Source organism: Centroberyx gerrardi, chromosome 1, assembly GCF_048128805.1.
Source record: "Centroberyx gerrardi isolate f3 chromosome 1, fCenGer3.hap1.cur.20231027, whole genome shotgun sequence".
NCBI classification, from domain to species: domain Eukaryota; kingdom Metazoa; phylum Chordata; class Actinopteri; order Beryciformes; family Berycidae; genus Centroberyx; species Centroberyx gerrardi.
Genome location: NC_135997.1, coordinates 27614432 through 27629423, shown reverse-complemented (window position 1 = coordinate 27629423; position 14992 = coordinate 27614432). Strand labels below are relative to the sequence as shown.

At 42.9% G+C, this 14992-nt stretch overlaps 1 protein-coding gene across 1 annotated transcript in view; it reads left to right on the top strand.

Annotated features, from left to right (window-relative positions):
- thsd4 (thrombospondin type 1 domain containing 4) overlaps window positions 1-14992 on the top strand; it is a 54356-nt gene that overhangs the window by 3820 nt on the left and 35544 nt on the right. The window contains exons 2-7 of the mRNA XM_078284211.1: window positions 1102-1183; window positions 2642-2714; window positions 4136-4473; window positions 5527-5971; window positions 7101-7203; window positions 8901-9037. Coding sequence (XP_078140337.1) covers window positions 1102-1183; window positions 2642-2714; window positions 4136-4473; window positions 5527-5971; window positions 7101-7203; window positions 8901-9037 — 1178 coding nt within the window. The remainder of the gene's footprint in view (window positions 1-1101; window positions 1184-2641; window positions 2715-4135; window positions 4474-5526; window positions 5972-7100; window positions 7204-8900; window positions 9038-14992) is intronic.

Below are 14992 nucleotides of genomic sequence, written 5' to 3'. Positions count from 1 at the left end.
TCAGACTCAGACAAATCTTTTAGGTTGGGTTAGCAGCTCCTTAAGGCAGGGTGACCCACCTCACCTATTCCATGGCAGGTGAAACTCTGGGATACATTACTTAATTTAAATGAATATCCTAATTAATTTGCAAAAAAAAAACCATTATTAAACAATTAAATGAATAAATAAAATGTGCAAAGAAAATCCAATTTCATTGCAGGTTTCAGACTGTTTTTCTGTAGCTGTGATCAGGGAGGAACCTCCATCATATCACCGATGGACAAGCTGGCTGAAATACTTAATAAAATGCTAATATCAACACCAACATTAGATCTTTTACCTCTCTCATCCCTTTGGTATCCTTTGGTATAAAGCATCACTGACCCGCTGGATTGGTAAACATGAGCGTGTTGTGTGCAGTTTACTGAAGGCACCTTACAGGATTTATGGGTGCTGGAGTCTGCAAAATTCAAACAGTTGCCATTTGGGGCTGCCAACATGCTGCCTACTGCAGCTTTAAGCGCTGACAAACTGTGTACTCTGTTACACTTACCAATGCACTGACTGTAGTTGCTAAGGCTGTGGCACTCTCCCTACCTGGGGCTGCCATTATAGTCTGTGTGTAACCGCATGTTTTCCTCTGTTGTCATGGAGAATGGTCCAGGTCCAGATTTCAGAGGGGAGCAGGTGATAGTGACAGAAAGACAGACAAACACTGCAGGAGCATTTGAAAAAAGTAAAGAAAAAAAAGTGTGGTTGAATTGTTAACTCAATCCACAAGCATTGTCTGTCTAATTTCTTTATTTCTCGTACAGTATAGCCTATTTCTCTCTCTCTCTCTCTCTCTCTCTCTCTCTCTCTCTCTCTCTCTCTCTCTCTCTCTCTCTCTCTCTCTCTCTTTCTCTATCTATATTTTTTCCCATATAGACATAACCACGCAGGTAAGCGCGCGCACAGAGAAACAGAAAGAGAAAGAGAAAGTAGAGAGAGATAGAGAGAGAGAGGCATAGAGAGACAGAGAGAGAGAGTAGTTGCGGCAGGGGGCGCAGCAGAAGTTGCTTTCTGTCTGTCGTGTCGTTTTCCAACTTTCTGTCACTGTGTCTTTGTGCGTAAAAGCAGAGCCGCAGAGAGCGCACTGGAATCACCATGATGACCAGGGTCCGGAGGTTCTGCTGCGCTGGGATTTAACTGGAAACTCCGGGTACGGATTTACTGACTTAGTGTCGGGAGAGAAGTCCTACATTCCATTTTCCGACTATGAGGATACCTGCGTTTGTATATGAATCTGGACACGCTACAATATAGGATACTTTAGTGAGAAAATACACTGCAAAGTATTTCACCATATCCGACTGCATCAGTAAAGGTAAGGAAGGCATGGCGATTGACGATAGCGTGCTGTTAATGTTGAATATTATGTTGATAACCCGAATAATAGTAATTTAAGTAAGTAAATAATAGCCTAATAATATCAATAATAATCATAATCATAATAACAATTTGAATTCACATGCGGTGAAGCAAAGTTTAGTTTTTGTTAATTTATTTTTCTATTTTTCAAAAGAAGGTCATTCATTCATTTAAAAAAATGCAAGATTTAGATTTTGAAGATTATTTCTTTATTTTGAATATTGTGGAGTTTCACAAGAGTTTTCATGAATCGTTCCTCGGTTCGTTATTCATTAGCCTAAAAGGTCAATTATTTCATTAATTCCCAATATTCGATATTTAGTGTTCACTGTTTTTTCTCATGGACTGGACGCTAAACTAAACTCTCTCTTGATTTGTGCTGGACTCTCGACCTCCCTGTCCTCTTCAATGAGGGATAGGGAACTTTATTTAGAGAAGGAGCAAAGCAGGCAAGATTTATAGGGTGCAGGGTGTGGGGTGAAAGTGTTTCCCTAACTGGACTTCAGACCTGCTGTCTAGAGGGGGGTGTAGTTTTCCAGCAGGGGAGCTTTGCTCATTAGGAGCCAGAGGTCAGAGGTCAACTCACATGGTCAAGTGGGCAGCAGTCATTTATTTTTTCCCTGAGTCAGTGTCTTGACGGGTGGTCAGACACAGCGATGTGGTGGCAAATAGAAAGGTGGGAGAATTATGACCTTCAAGTTGGTGATCATCATGAGGCAAACAACCAACAAACAACAATCAGTTATATATTGTGAAAAACAGTAATTTATGGTTTTAACCCCCTAAAAGACCCTATAGTTTGATACTGTATCAATTACTATTTATCATACTGAGAATTAATGTCATACAGATTTCCGTCACACTAAAGAGGGGGTTAAAGCGAGTTTAGGTGGGTTTTTACCCTCCACTATTCCCTTATCAGACAAACTAATACCACTGGAGTGTGGTTGCACAGGCAGCAATTGTGTTTAAAATGTCAGTACCACTCAGGTGTGTGTTAATGCAAACTAATCTCCTTTCACAGAAGCGTCCAGCCCTTAGAGAGTCCAGGAGCTATGAGGGGAGCCTGTGTCTGGACTTTCAGGTAAAGTCAGAGTGATCGGTATCTCAGCATCTTAATGGATCACTGATAGTTTTTAATGCTTATTTTTTTCTTTTCTTTTTTTCCTTGGCATTAATATCTTTCTATCTATCTGTCTGACTCTGACTATCCATCAATCTATCCTAACCTTTACTGTGTTCTCTGTAGAGTTTCTGTGCTGTTGCTGCTGCTGCTTTGGTCAAATCCCCTGGACTGCCAGCACACAACAGACCACAGGAAGGTGAGCTGCAGTCGGGGAGCGACTGGGTTGTACTGGAGGGAGAAAATTAATCTGTGTTCTAACACGTGCGGTCTGTTTGACATCCGCAAGCTCACAATGATAGACCTCCCTTGAATGTTTGCAGGCAAATGTTTTTTTTTTTTGCTGTCTGTTTCATCCCATGGTTGGCACAGGCTAGTGGAATGCAGATCTCCAAAGATGGCGTGCATGATCGTGCCTTAGTGTCTTGTTAGCATAGCCAGATACCACCCCGAGTTCAAGCAGCAGTCTCATCTGTCTCGTCCTCTCACCCTTGTTTTATAGGGTAAACATTACTGTTCGACTATAAAGCCCTTTCAAGCCAGCGCCGTCTATCCCAGTATGTGTAAACATGCAATCAGCCAGTGAGAATGCCCCCGGGGGAACCTGACCTGGGTGTTAATCTGTTGACTCGTGACGAGAGCAAGAGTAAAAAAGTTGGCTGGTTATGCCAGCTGTCAGCAAACCACCTCTTGAACCCTGGGACAACGGATAAAGAGGCTCGGAGGAGGGTTGAAGAGACAGAGACTGGAATGATGAGCCAAGATTTATAACTGCAAGTTGTGGATGAAGCTGACGGACAGGTCAACCATCCAGTCGGAGGAAGGGGGGGGGGGGAGGTCGGTTGGGGCATTCTGCCTGTGGGAGAGAGTCGGTGTGGGTCGGCCCCATGTGTTTCCACCGGGAGTCCAGCTGTGTGACCTATGGCTGACCCTGGAGATGACAGTGGCGTTGAGTTACAGAGGCCGAAGCAGGGTTTGGGAGGTGGAGGGGGGTCCGAAGTCTCTCTGAATAGCTGCATACTGGTGATTGACAGGAGAGGAGCCGGCTGCCAACTCTCCCCACTGCTTCTGTATTCTCTTTCCATCCGCTAAAAGTCAAAGGCAGCTGAGCTTTTACTACGGCCATGTGTTTGCCCAGAGAGGTCGGCCTGAATGGAGACAAAGTGCTCCTTAAAGAGCAGGATTTCCATGCGGCTCGGCGGGTAAAGCCGGCTTGGCACAGCGCTGGTCCTGGCAGGGTCCTCAAACAGAGAGTGCACTGATCGCCGCTAATACGTCCCTGGCAAAGCGGCACAGAGGGATAGAGTCAACAGTGGGAAACGCAGGTAGCCAATAGGGGATAGGCCACTAACAGACACCCACTAATCAGCCAAATCAGGGCTTTATAACCATGAACAGAGGTCTGTTTCATAAACAGTGAGGGGGGGTGCAGGATAGTCATGTTGATGAGATGAGGTCACTGACTTGAGGCTTTTCACGAGGCAAGGATCTGGGCAGTTCAAGGCCTCGCTGATGGAGCTTTTCCATCCATCCTTGGCATTCCCCATTGTCTCTTTGGCATTCTCCCATTTCTGTGCGTGCCGTGGTGTAGCTAATCGCGGGTGTCGCGTCTCCATGCAGGTTCCTCAGAGGGCAGAGCCCCAACAGGAGTTCAGGGCAGGGCACGGAGGAGTGCAGGGCTCCTGGGGCGCCTGGGGGTCCTGGTCGACCTGCACCCGGACCTGTGGGGGAGGGGTGCAGGAGCAAACCAGACCCTGCCTGCCTGTGTACACTCCGTCCCAGTACCCTTCCAGAAGACCGGGCGCCCACCCCCAGCACCCGGGACATGTAGTGTCAGCGCTGCGGCCGACCGTTCCTCTGCACCGCGACACGGCCGTAACCCCCCACTCCAACAGCAGCAGCCGCGGAGAGCTGAGGAGCCCGCAGAGGGAGAAGGAGGCTCGGCCCGGGGGACGCAGGTACTGTATCACTTCATATAGGGGAACAAATTGAAAAAGTTTTGAGCATCATTCATTCACTTTCCCAGCAGAGTCCAGGGATTCGAACCAGAGTCTTTCCGGTCACCAGCCTGTTCCTTTAACTGCCACCCTCCAAGAGGCTGGAGGGAAGGAGTTTAGACAGCTTCCTAAACAAGGTGCTCTGGTGCTGTGCAGAATCCCTGACCAATAAATACATTTGTTTGTCAGAGAAAAAGCTTTCATTTTATTCAAAATGAGCAAACTGTGTGCATTATTATAGTTTGTTCCCCGCCACATACAATTTTTTTAGACATTTCTTAAGCACTAAAAAACACTGTCATGAAAGCTATGCCTACATCTATTGCAATTCATATCGCTACCGTGATACTCAATGAAAAACATTTTCATTATTGCAGCGCTAGTCTTTGTTGGGATCTGCAAGCCCTTAAAGTGGATGTATGGCTGTGCTGCATGCTGAGCAGCCTGGTCTAAAAGTGACTCTTTGGAGCCTGCGCTGTGGTCCATTTGACTGCCCTCCAGTGGAAAGCTAGTCTTTTATGGATGGAGTCAATGGCTCGGCTTGTGCTTGGCAGCTTTGCGACCTCCTTCCTGTGTGCTTCGGCAAAGAAGCCTTTAAACAAATAGCGCTGACAGTTGAGTAATGGAGGGTTGTTTGGATTGGAATCCAAGGAGCCAAATAACAACAAAAGCTCCCAGCTTTCTGCCACTGGGATCCTAATGCTTCTCAGAAGTCCATGTAAAGGACGTCTAATTTGGATGGAGTGCTTTGACAATTTCCTCAGTCAAAGATGACATTTAGCTAGAACTTTCCAAGAAAAAAAGAGATGGCTGTTTGACATCAAAAAATACTGGCTAATCTTTTTTTGTGTCATCTGTGGTCTTTTAGGTTTTTTTTCCCCATTTTCCCAGTTTCTTCTTTATTTAGACAGACAGTAGGCAAACTGAGAGGGAGACTTAGTAGGAGAGACAAAGTGGAGAATGTTACTGGGCACATTGGATTGAGTGTTGATCTGTTCATTTGTGTGTCTTCAGGAGGGTCAGTCACATCACCCCAGGGAAGTACGGCTATGGGAGGATGCCTTTCGTCGCTCCGCTGCAGACAGACACAGGCCAGGCGCCTGGGACCGCTCACCCCCACAGACAGAGGCGTTCCCCGGTGGCTGAAGCCTTTCAGCCCGCTGCTAGAGGCCACGGTGGCCACAGGTCAAACAACTGGGACCCCTCCAACAACCTCCATCACTACAGCAGACCCTACCAGCAGCCCAGGGCGCCCCAGCCAAAACCTAACCCAGTCTGGGCCCCCCTCTACCAGCCTGGTTCAGTCCACCAGCCCCCGGTCCAGCCTCAGCCCCAGCAGGAGCTACATGCAGGCAACCAGGCCGCTGGACCTCAGCAGAACCAAGAACGACCCTACAACCCCCTGCCTACCTCCGCCTGCGCAGGAGAGCATGTCCACTACAAGATCTGCAACACTAATGTAAGATCTTCCACATAGCTTATCTTGTTGGCTCAGTAAATATGCATGGAGAGGCAGGGCCAAGTGGGAAAAACACTTTAGCATACAACCCTCCCCTGCTTCTAGATTTCCATGCAATATATAAACATGTATTTTATATTTTTGTTGGCCATATTGACCTTTACATATGTGGTGGTCTCACCAGTTAACAGACTGTAAAATGATAAGAACTACTAACTTGTAGTAACTGGTAGCAATACCAATGAGTTAGCTGTAACTAGATTTAGACAGATGTATTGGTTTGCAGATACATCAGGCCGATTTTTTTTTTTAATTGGATATTGGCCAGTCAATGTCACCCACCTCCAATATGATGGAAGTTCCTTCTTTTTTACTCAACAGCTTCAGGTGTGGCAATCTGTAAAACCTGCAATGAAACCTGTCTCACCCTGCCTCAAGGAGTTGCTAACAGTTTCATTTTTGTGGGTTTCAGCAGAGAGTTTTAGTGTCCCGTGGTCTAAATGCTGTTTCAGAAGCTTTTCCATCCTGCCAAGAATGTAATTCTGGGGGAAACACTGAATACTTGTCATTTGTTGGAATATTTTGAAATTAAAATGGTCAAATTTCTGGATATTGAATATCAATAAAAAATATATATATCAGTATTTGTATTTACCTTCAAAACCCATATCGTTCAAACCCTGGCTGAAACCCACAAGTACCCAGATGGCCCATATGCTGACATTATGAAATCCGTGCTGTGCAGTGTGCAGAGGTTGTCGCAACATGATAAATTCAAACACGGTCTCTGTTTCAGTATATTGTCTCAGGTGTGTGATAACGCAGATATTCAAGTAAAGTAAAGCTGACTGGGGGCTTGTTTAGACAGAGGAGGACATGGAGAGATGTCAGAGAGGTTGACTTTTACTGGCCAGCCTTCATAAATACCGGAATCCAACTACTTTTGGCAAGAATGTGGCCTTGCCTGGACCACAAGGTGAAAACAGATGAGAAGGTCGACTCCAGCAGTCAGTCAATCGCTATGGAGCATGACATTACGATATGTGAGCTGCAGTTACAAAATGCTTTAACCTGTTCTATACATGTATCTCTGTGTGTGTGTGTGTGTGTGTGTGTGGTCCATCCTCAGGCCTGTCCTCCGTCCAGCAGACACATCAGGGCTGTTCAGTGTTCTTCCTACAACAACCAGCCCTTCATGGGCCGACTGTACGAATGGGAGCCTTTCAATGAGGGTAGGAGAACTAATCAGCCTCTACTGGTCTCTTAATACAGAATTTTAATTGTACTTTTGCTGATACACATTGTCTAATAATATAACCATTTTATTTTATTTTATTTATAATCCATTTTATTTGTATAAAACATTTCATAATGGACAATAAAACAATAATACCTGTAAATAAATGAGCTAATAAGTCAGACACAAACTAAAAAGAGAGTTAAAAAATAATAAAACAGGCACATACAATGAGAATAAAATAGGTGAAAACATATAACAGCCTGCCTGTAAAAACTTGTTTTATGAAGGTGTGATCACTTTTGGCCTTCAGGATGGCCAGGTGGCTTCACCTCATAAAGGGTTAAAAGATCTGAGATATAGCCAGGAGCCAGACCTAACCTAAAGGTAATCAGTAAAATCTTAAAGTGACATTCAAATCACAATTAATCGCATTTTCTTCTTCAGCTGCCTGTCTTATTGACGATATGAACTAAGGTGTGGTGTGATGTAATGTGTGATGTAATGATTGCAGAATGTTGCCTGTCCACGGGCTTCCTGATGGATGCTCACACATACAAACTTAGTGACCTTACTCACCTGAAGTATCCAGGCAACAGTCAAAACACCTCATGAAACGTCATTTCTCTGAGAACACTGATGGAAATAACAGTTGGCTCTCCAAATTAATATCCTGTCAAACATATGTGTATATTAAGATCTCGAAGATGAAGATGTGACTGACGTGTAATGCAGATGTAAAGATTAAATAACTCCAGGTTAATGTATGAGGTTGAGTCAGGCCTATTTGACACCCATCTTGAACAGTGCTTAAACATACACATCTGTTTAAGAAATACCTGCCTACTGGGCTCATAATATATCTGATTCATAAAGCACCTGAACCAAATGAACAGAACAGGATCAGGATCGTTGGGTTTGTTCGCTGCCCTTTTTGTGACAGTAGCTGTAATAGGGATTTTTTTTGTCGACAATCAAAGAAACCAACTTGTTTGAATTGTTTGTTTTATCCTACGGTACAGTTTACCCAATAGGACATTAGGGTTAGGACACAAACAGACCTGCCTATTGGTTGTATTAGTGACATGGTCAGATAATGTTGCCCTTTGCTCTGCATGATGTAACATTTCAAATGACCCCTACCCTTCTGGAGAATATGGGAAATGACCTTTCAGGACTGCCATCATATTTTGTCATACTTCTGTGTTCTCTTCTTCAACTAGCATGTCCATAAATTGAATATCTGAGGGTTTATGGAGTATTCTTTTGGTATAAAAGAACTATATATACACTTTTTTTTGTGTGTATATAGTTTTTCATCCTTCATTGTACATTCACTTCCCTGTGTGGACTCAACTATTCCTCACATTGAGTTTCACACAGTTATTAAATACTGAATGTTGAATGTAAAAGTGTGGTGATATGTATTGAGACACTAATGTGAAATATATATAGAGACACTCAGACATATGTAAAGATGCAGATTTATATGTATTATCTACTTTTCATCATATGTCTTTCACTGTCTCTTTACACTGTTACAAGGTCCTGTTGTCCTTGTAGTTTGTCAGTATGTACTGTGAAACTCTTATCAGTGTTATCGATATGTCTTTAGATAAATATTACCAGGCCAAATTCTTGTGTGTCTATTATGCTTGGTGGCTGACATGATTCTGATGTTAAATCTTTCAGTTCTTGGGGACCAGCACTGTGAACTCAACTGCCGGGCCATAGGATTCAGGTTCTATGTGCGACAGTCGGACAGGGTGATCGATGGGACGCCATGCGGAAAGAACGATTCTTCTGTCTGTGTGGCGGGACAGTGTACGGTAGGCCACTTTTCAGACCTTTTTCATCCAGGGAAAAACTTTTATCCTGGGAAGGGTTTTGCTTTCTTTATCAGCAGCACCCTGCTTCACACCCATACAGTTACACACATGCACACCTGGAATCTGCCCAGTACAACCACAGTTTTTTCTGCTGTTGGCCACTGAGCAGCTCCACTGAGGCAGTCTGGGAGTTAGCTGCCTTGCTCAAGGACGCATTGATCTACAAGCACTAGTCATTCATTTTCCCGGCCCAGATGGTGGTGGTTGCGGTGTAGATTTGAACCAGCACTTACAGTAGATCCATTGAGTTTGTGTCAGTATATACCTAAAAATACATAAATCTCATGAATTGTAGCAAATGCCTCTAATGAGTGTACACAATACGAGGACTACCTTTATAAAATTGGGGGTCTTTCTCAATTTGTATTCTTGTGCGTTCTTGTGTCTTCCATGACAAATTTGATGTAATATCTAACAGCCAAAGTACGATTCCAAAACAAAGGAAAACCGAGGATGAAGAACGGATAATGATCCTGGAAGTTTATTTGCCAACCGAGGGACGTGGATCGGATGGTGACTTGACAGACAATGACATTCATTGGTGTATTGCGTCCTAACAGTGCTGTAGTCTGTAATACAGTGGTAGTTGAAACTCTGGAAAAATGAACAGCTGTTTGTCTTAATTCATTGTGCAGCGCCAAACCCACAGTCCATCTCCAACTGCAAGGAAGCTTCTCCGTGTTTGCATTCTTGAGAAGTTCATTCTCTCCAAGACAACTTCCAAAGAAAGTATCGACTCTGTGTTCTTAGATTTGATATTCACCTTGGGTTTCACACCTTTGCCTCGCTCCCTTGTCTCAGTTCTCTCAAGGCTTCAAAATCCTTCTTTTACCTGCCTCCTCCCCTTCATCTACCTCTCCTCTTCATGACTTGAGGGGATTTGATCAATAAGGGATCACAGCTTTTACCTGGTTCACCTGATCAGTCTGCTTTTTGGAAAGGGCAGATGGTCCTAATATTTTGGCAAACATTTTATTTGGATAGTCCAGTCTTCTTGATATGCAACTAACTATCAGGTGGTAAAAAGTAGATGTTTAACAAAGTGTCACTGGCCTATTTGATGCATCTATATAACATAAAAATGTTTTACCCTAAACCTAATCTTGCCCCCATTTTTAATCCTAACCCTAAAATTAACCCTAACCCCCACACTGAATATCTATAGACTACTTTTCACACTATTGTATCACCTAAAACTCAGTGGATGATTTAGTGACATGTCATAGTCACTTGATAAATTGAGAATTGTACTATGTTATTTTGTACACCCTGGGTGACATATCATATGTAATGATGGGTGTCACCAGCAGAGGGCAGCAGAGCATAAAGAGTACGCTCTTCCTGTGAAGGAGTGAAGTGGAGGTCAGGAGGAAGCGTTTAATCTCTTGGCCCAAAGCAGGAGATCTGGGATTTCAATGAAGGACATATTTGTACTTCTGACCTCGTATTTAATATGTATCACCAAAACACACCTGTGTGCACAGAGTCGGGGAGACATAAGTCCCTGTGTGGGCCTGTAATGTGCTTATGACTGGCTATGTATTCAGTGTGCTGGATTCACTTTAGCGTTCTTTTGATCAAGGTTTAACTCTAAGAAATATGTTGGGGTTTTTCAGCGTGACTTAAAGCCGTGATTCTGAATGAACTCTAGCCAAAAATATGCTCTTCAAGGAGCTCATTTCTTGAGCCTTCCTCCATCACAGTTGGTCACGCTGACCCCGCTCTGTTAACCCCATTTATTTCCCATGCACTGTAATCCAGCAGCAATCTTTGCCATAAGATTTAATCAAGATAGAAAGCCCTCTGATCTTTCATTTAGCCTTGATCTGATTTCCACTTTTAACACAGACAACATGGGGAAGGGCTGAATGATTACAGCTAAAGCAATAATCCTGATTTTCTTTTCTAGATATTGTTACAACGATTGTTAATCACAATTATGTGTCTGGATGATTTGAGAAAGAGAATAATTTTGCTGCACTTTTGGCATCTTTAATCAAATAATGCAGGCATTGTAGAGTAAATGAATTGTCTCAGTGTTGCTAAGATGCTACAATTATTAATGGTGGAAACTAAAATCGTGATATATGAATCACAATCATTCATACAGTTGCACACATTCACACTGGGGAGCCGCCCAGTTCAATCATAAAAAAGTATTGATCTAGGAGTGGTAGTAATCACGTTTTCAGGGAGGGGAGATTGTTTCTCATCATTCTCCCCACCCAGATTTTCCCAGCTGGCCAGCGATTTGAACCGGCGACCCTCCAGCTACAAGCCAGCTTGTAGGAACTGATCATGTAAAAACATCCAGATAATGTAATAAATTGTCAAAATGTAATAAAATGTCCCTCATTGGTTGATGGGTCAAAAATGGAACAAAACCTGTTGACATAATAAATTCCATCAATAATGTCAGACTACTACATTAACTACATTAACCGGCAATTATTACCTCAGGTGTAACATATTTTTAAATGATGACATAATAATAATATATAACTCATAGAATAAGAAGAAGGTAATAACTCGAGTAATCACATTATTAGTCGATGTCATTGTTACATCATCAGTTAAACATATTTTATACCCCTTATGAAGTAATAATGACCAAGTTTTACTACATATTTGACACATTTAGAGGGACATTTTTATACATTTTGACAAGCTATTATACAGTCCAGCTGTTATTCCACTATCAGTTGCTACATGGCTTCTCTAACATTCAGGCTGTAGTTTCTCAGGCTGATGCAGCAGCTAGTGACCATGTGGAAGAAGTGGTCTGCTTTGATGTGGCCCTGGTGGCTTCCCACTCCACCCAGTAGCTAACCAACTGCTGTGGTCAGTGGGCTGAGGAAGGAGCTGTACGGCTATGCAGAGTCCACTGTATATCATATATTAAACAGTTTGGTGGTCCCTGTGTGTGTCTCTGTGTGTGTGTGTGTGTGTGTGTGTGTGTGTGTGTGTGTGTGTCTGTTTGTCTGTCTGTGAAGGCATGCTTGAATGCCTAGCTGTGTATAGCTGACTGTATGTAGGGTTCCCACTGGCCATGGAATTCGTGGAATATCATTTGAGAGGTGTATATTCCACACAGTGAAAGTCAGGGAATTTGAATTTTGTATGTATTTTACAATTCATTGTTTATTGTTTCAAACATTCCTTGTATTAGATGGTTGTTTTCAGCTGTTTTCTCCATAGCAAACCCAACTGTAGTGGAAACCAGACTGTTTACCCCTTTAGAACTGAGCTGAAAAACAACATTAACAAACCAAGATGGAATAATATGTTTTAGTTCATGGAAGCACTCTGACATAGTTATGGAACACTGTGGAAAAAGGCCACAGTGGGAACCCTGTGCATGTGATCTATTGTTTGAGGGTCCCTATGTGTGTGTGGGTGTGTTATAGCAATATAGTCTGCTGTACAGCGCTGGTACTCAGAGGTTTCTCTGGTGACCACATTTCATTCAAAAAACTGTATGTGTTCTTGTGACCCAAACTATTCTATGGGCTGTTTTGTAGACCAATAACAGCAATAAGCTATCTAAAACTAAAATAGAACAAAATAAACACTTTTTTAATTCAGTGTTGTGAGCTAACTTTGGCTCTTGATAGTCTTCACAATATGGATCAGGAAGTGTCTTACATAGCAGCCACATATTGGTCCATTTCCCCCGAGGCATTGAGGGGTGTTACTGATATACTCCGCCCTGGAACTCAACCAGCGACCATGCTGCCTCTACTGGGGAAAACACCAGAACCCTACGATAGTTTCTCATCTGATTATTCCAACGGAGGGACTCCGGCAGGTCAGGGCCTATCCTGTCATAGCAGTGAGATGCTGTTGTAAATTTTTCTGGAAGACTAAAGCCCATTGATGACATAGCCAAAGAAACAGCTGTTCCTCCCCGCCTTGGCCCCTTTTCTTTACAAAAATATCCTTATTTTGTCTTAAGGCTAAGTTTATTCTGTGCTTTTTGTAGTGTGCAGACATTCATGTGTACATTCTGTTCACCTTTTGAAAAAGTGACACCTACTCTTGCACAGTGATCTAGAGGACAAAGTTAAAACATATTATGCTGTGTTTATAAGCTCAGGGTGTGTGTGTGTGTGCGTGTGTGGGTGTGTGTGTGTGTGTGCGTGTGTGTGTGTGTGTGTGTTTGTGTGTGCGTGCGTGCATGCGTAACTGCAGGGGGGACACAATGTGCTATTTTATGAATATGTCATGACAATGTACCTACACTTTTACAAACACACACACACACACACACACACACACACACATTTAGCACACAATGGAGACTAGGGACAGGAGCCACTGGCGAGAGAGGAGATGACATGTGCCAAAGCCATGAGCTGGGTTTGAAACTACATCATCATGTGTACATGATATGCACCTGGCTCAACCATCAGTACTTCTCATAATTCTACTTTCAGTCTGCAGTGTACCATAGTTCACTGGCTGTCAATCCTGGTCCTCCAGACCCTGCTGGTTTTCATTCTAAACAGGGACTGATTTACACCTGGGGATGCAAGGTGAATGCAGGTACAGTAACTACCTGGTAGGATAGAAAACCAGCAATCCTGAATTCTCCATCCCCGGTCTTCAGGATCAATCAGAATCACAGGTATAGAGAGGCTCATCCTATTTACAATTTACAATTTCCCATGTGGCTTTTATCCAAAGTGACGTACACATGCAATTTTAATTCAACAAAAGCAAGGATCCATAGCTCTTCGGTGTTTCCTTTATGATTTTACTTTTTTTTAGTAGTGCCTGGAGGTAATTTTAGTTTTGGGCTTTTGTTTTGGTCCCAGTTGTGGTACTCTGGTGCCGGTTGTGGTGCTGAACTGGTTTTTGGAACCATAATAAAGTATATTATGATAATAAAAAATAATTCAAAACATTAGGACTGTACTTCTTTGTGTTTTTTGGCTAAATTATACTGTTATTTTAATTTTCCATTTTCTCTAGCAGTGGAAGTTGTGTGCTTGCTGTAGTGACGCACCGCTGCTGATTACAGAGGAAACGCTGGCTCTTAGCAGACATGCTACAGTTTGTGTGGTCCCTGATACTTATCCCTGATGCCTCTCATGCTGCATGAATAACAACCTAGCTCTGTCCATTTGACCATTGACCTGAGGTGCCACCGCATGCCTCCATCTCATATTTCTGATTCTGACGCAATGACACCCTTAAATTGGCGTGTTAGAGAGACGCGTGTCTATCAGGTTTTACAACCCAAACCATGCACCCAAAGTATGCAGGTACTATGGCTTTTACACAACAGTAACGCGTGTGTACTGTGTTGAGGAGCTCCCTTCTTATCACTAGAGTTGGCAAAGCGTGGCTAGTCATGCTTTATGGGAATTATCAGCTTGTGTGGAATGTGTTTTTGACCAATCAGATTGCTTGTTTAAATCTATCTGTAAAGTAGAAAAATCCTTCAATGACCAACTCAATTAGAGACTAAGCACCCGTCACAGGTATTGAGTTGTTGAATCCGATGCCCTCATGCACATTTGTCTTTGTTAAACTAAGTTTTTGCAGTAAAGCAGCCCAAATGTGACTCCTCATAATCATTTGTGATTAATAAAAGAGCAAACATAACTTTGACATACAACTGTTAAGGCAGATTCACAGCTTTTTGAGTGATCAACAACATTTGCCCACAACTTACTTCGCCATTGATTTGGTGATGTGGTCGCTAGCAGTCTGAACACAGTGTAACAAAGCTTTTCACTTTGTTGCTTCGACTCTTGTCCATCAAATTTTCCATCACCATTGGTAAACTGCCCCAAACTTTGGTAGTATGGATAGTATGGAAAAAGGACTTGGAATGTGTCCAGGTTACTTAGCTTTTTTCCAGGTTAATGTTCAGTTTGCCCACGCATA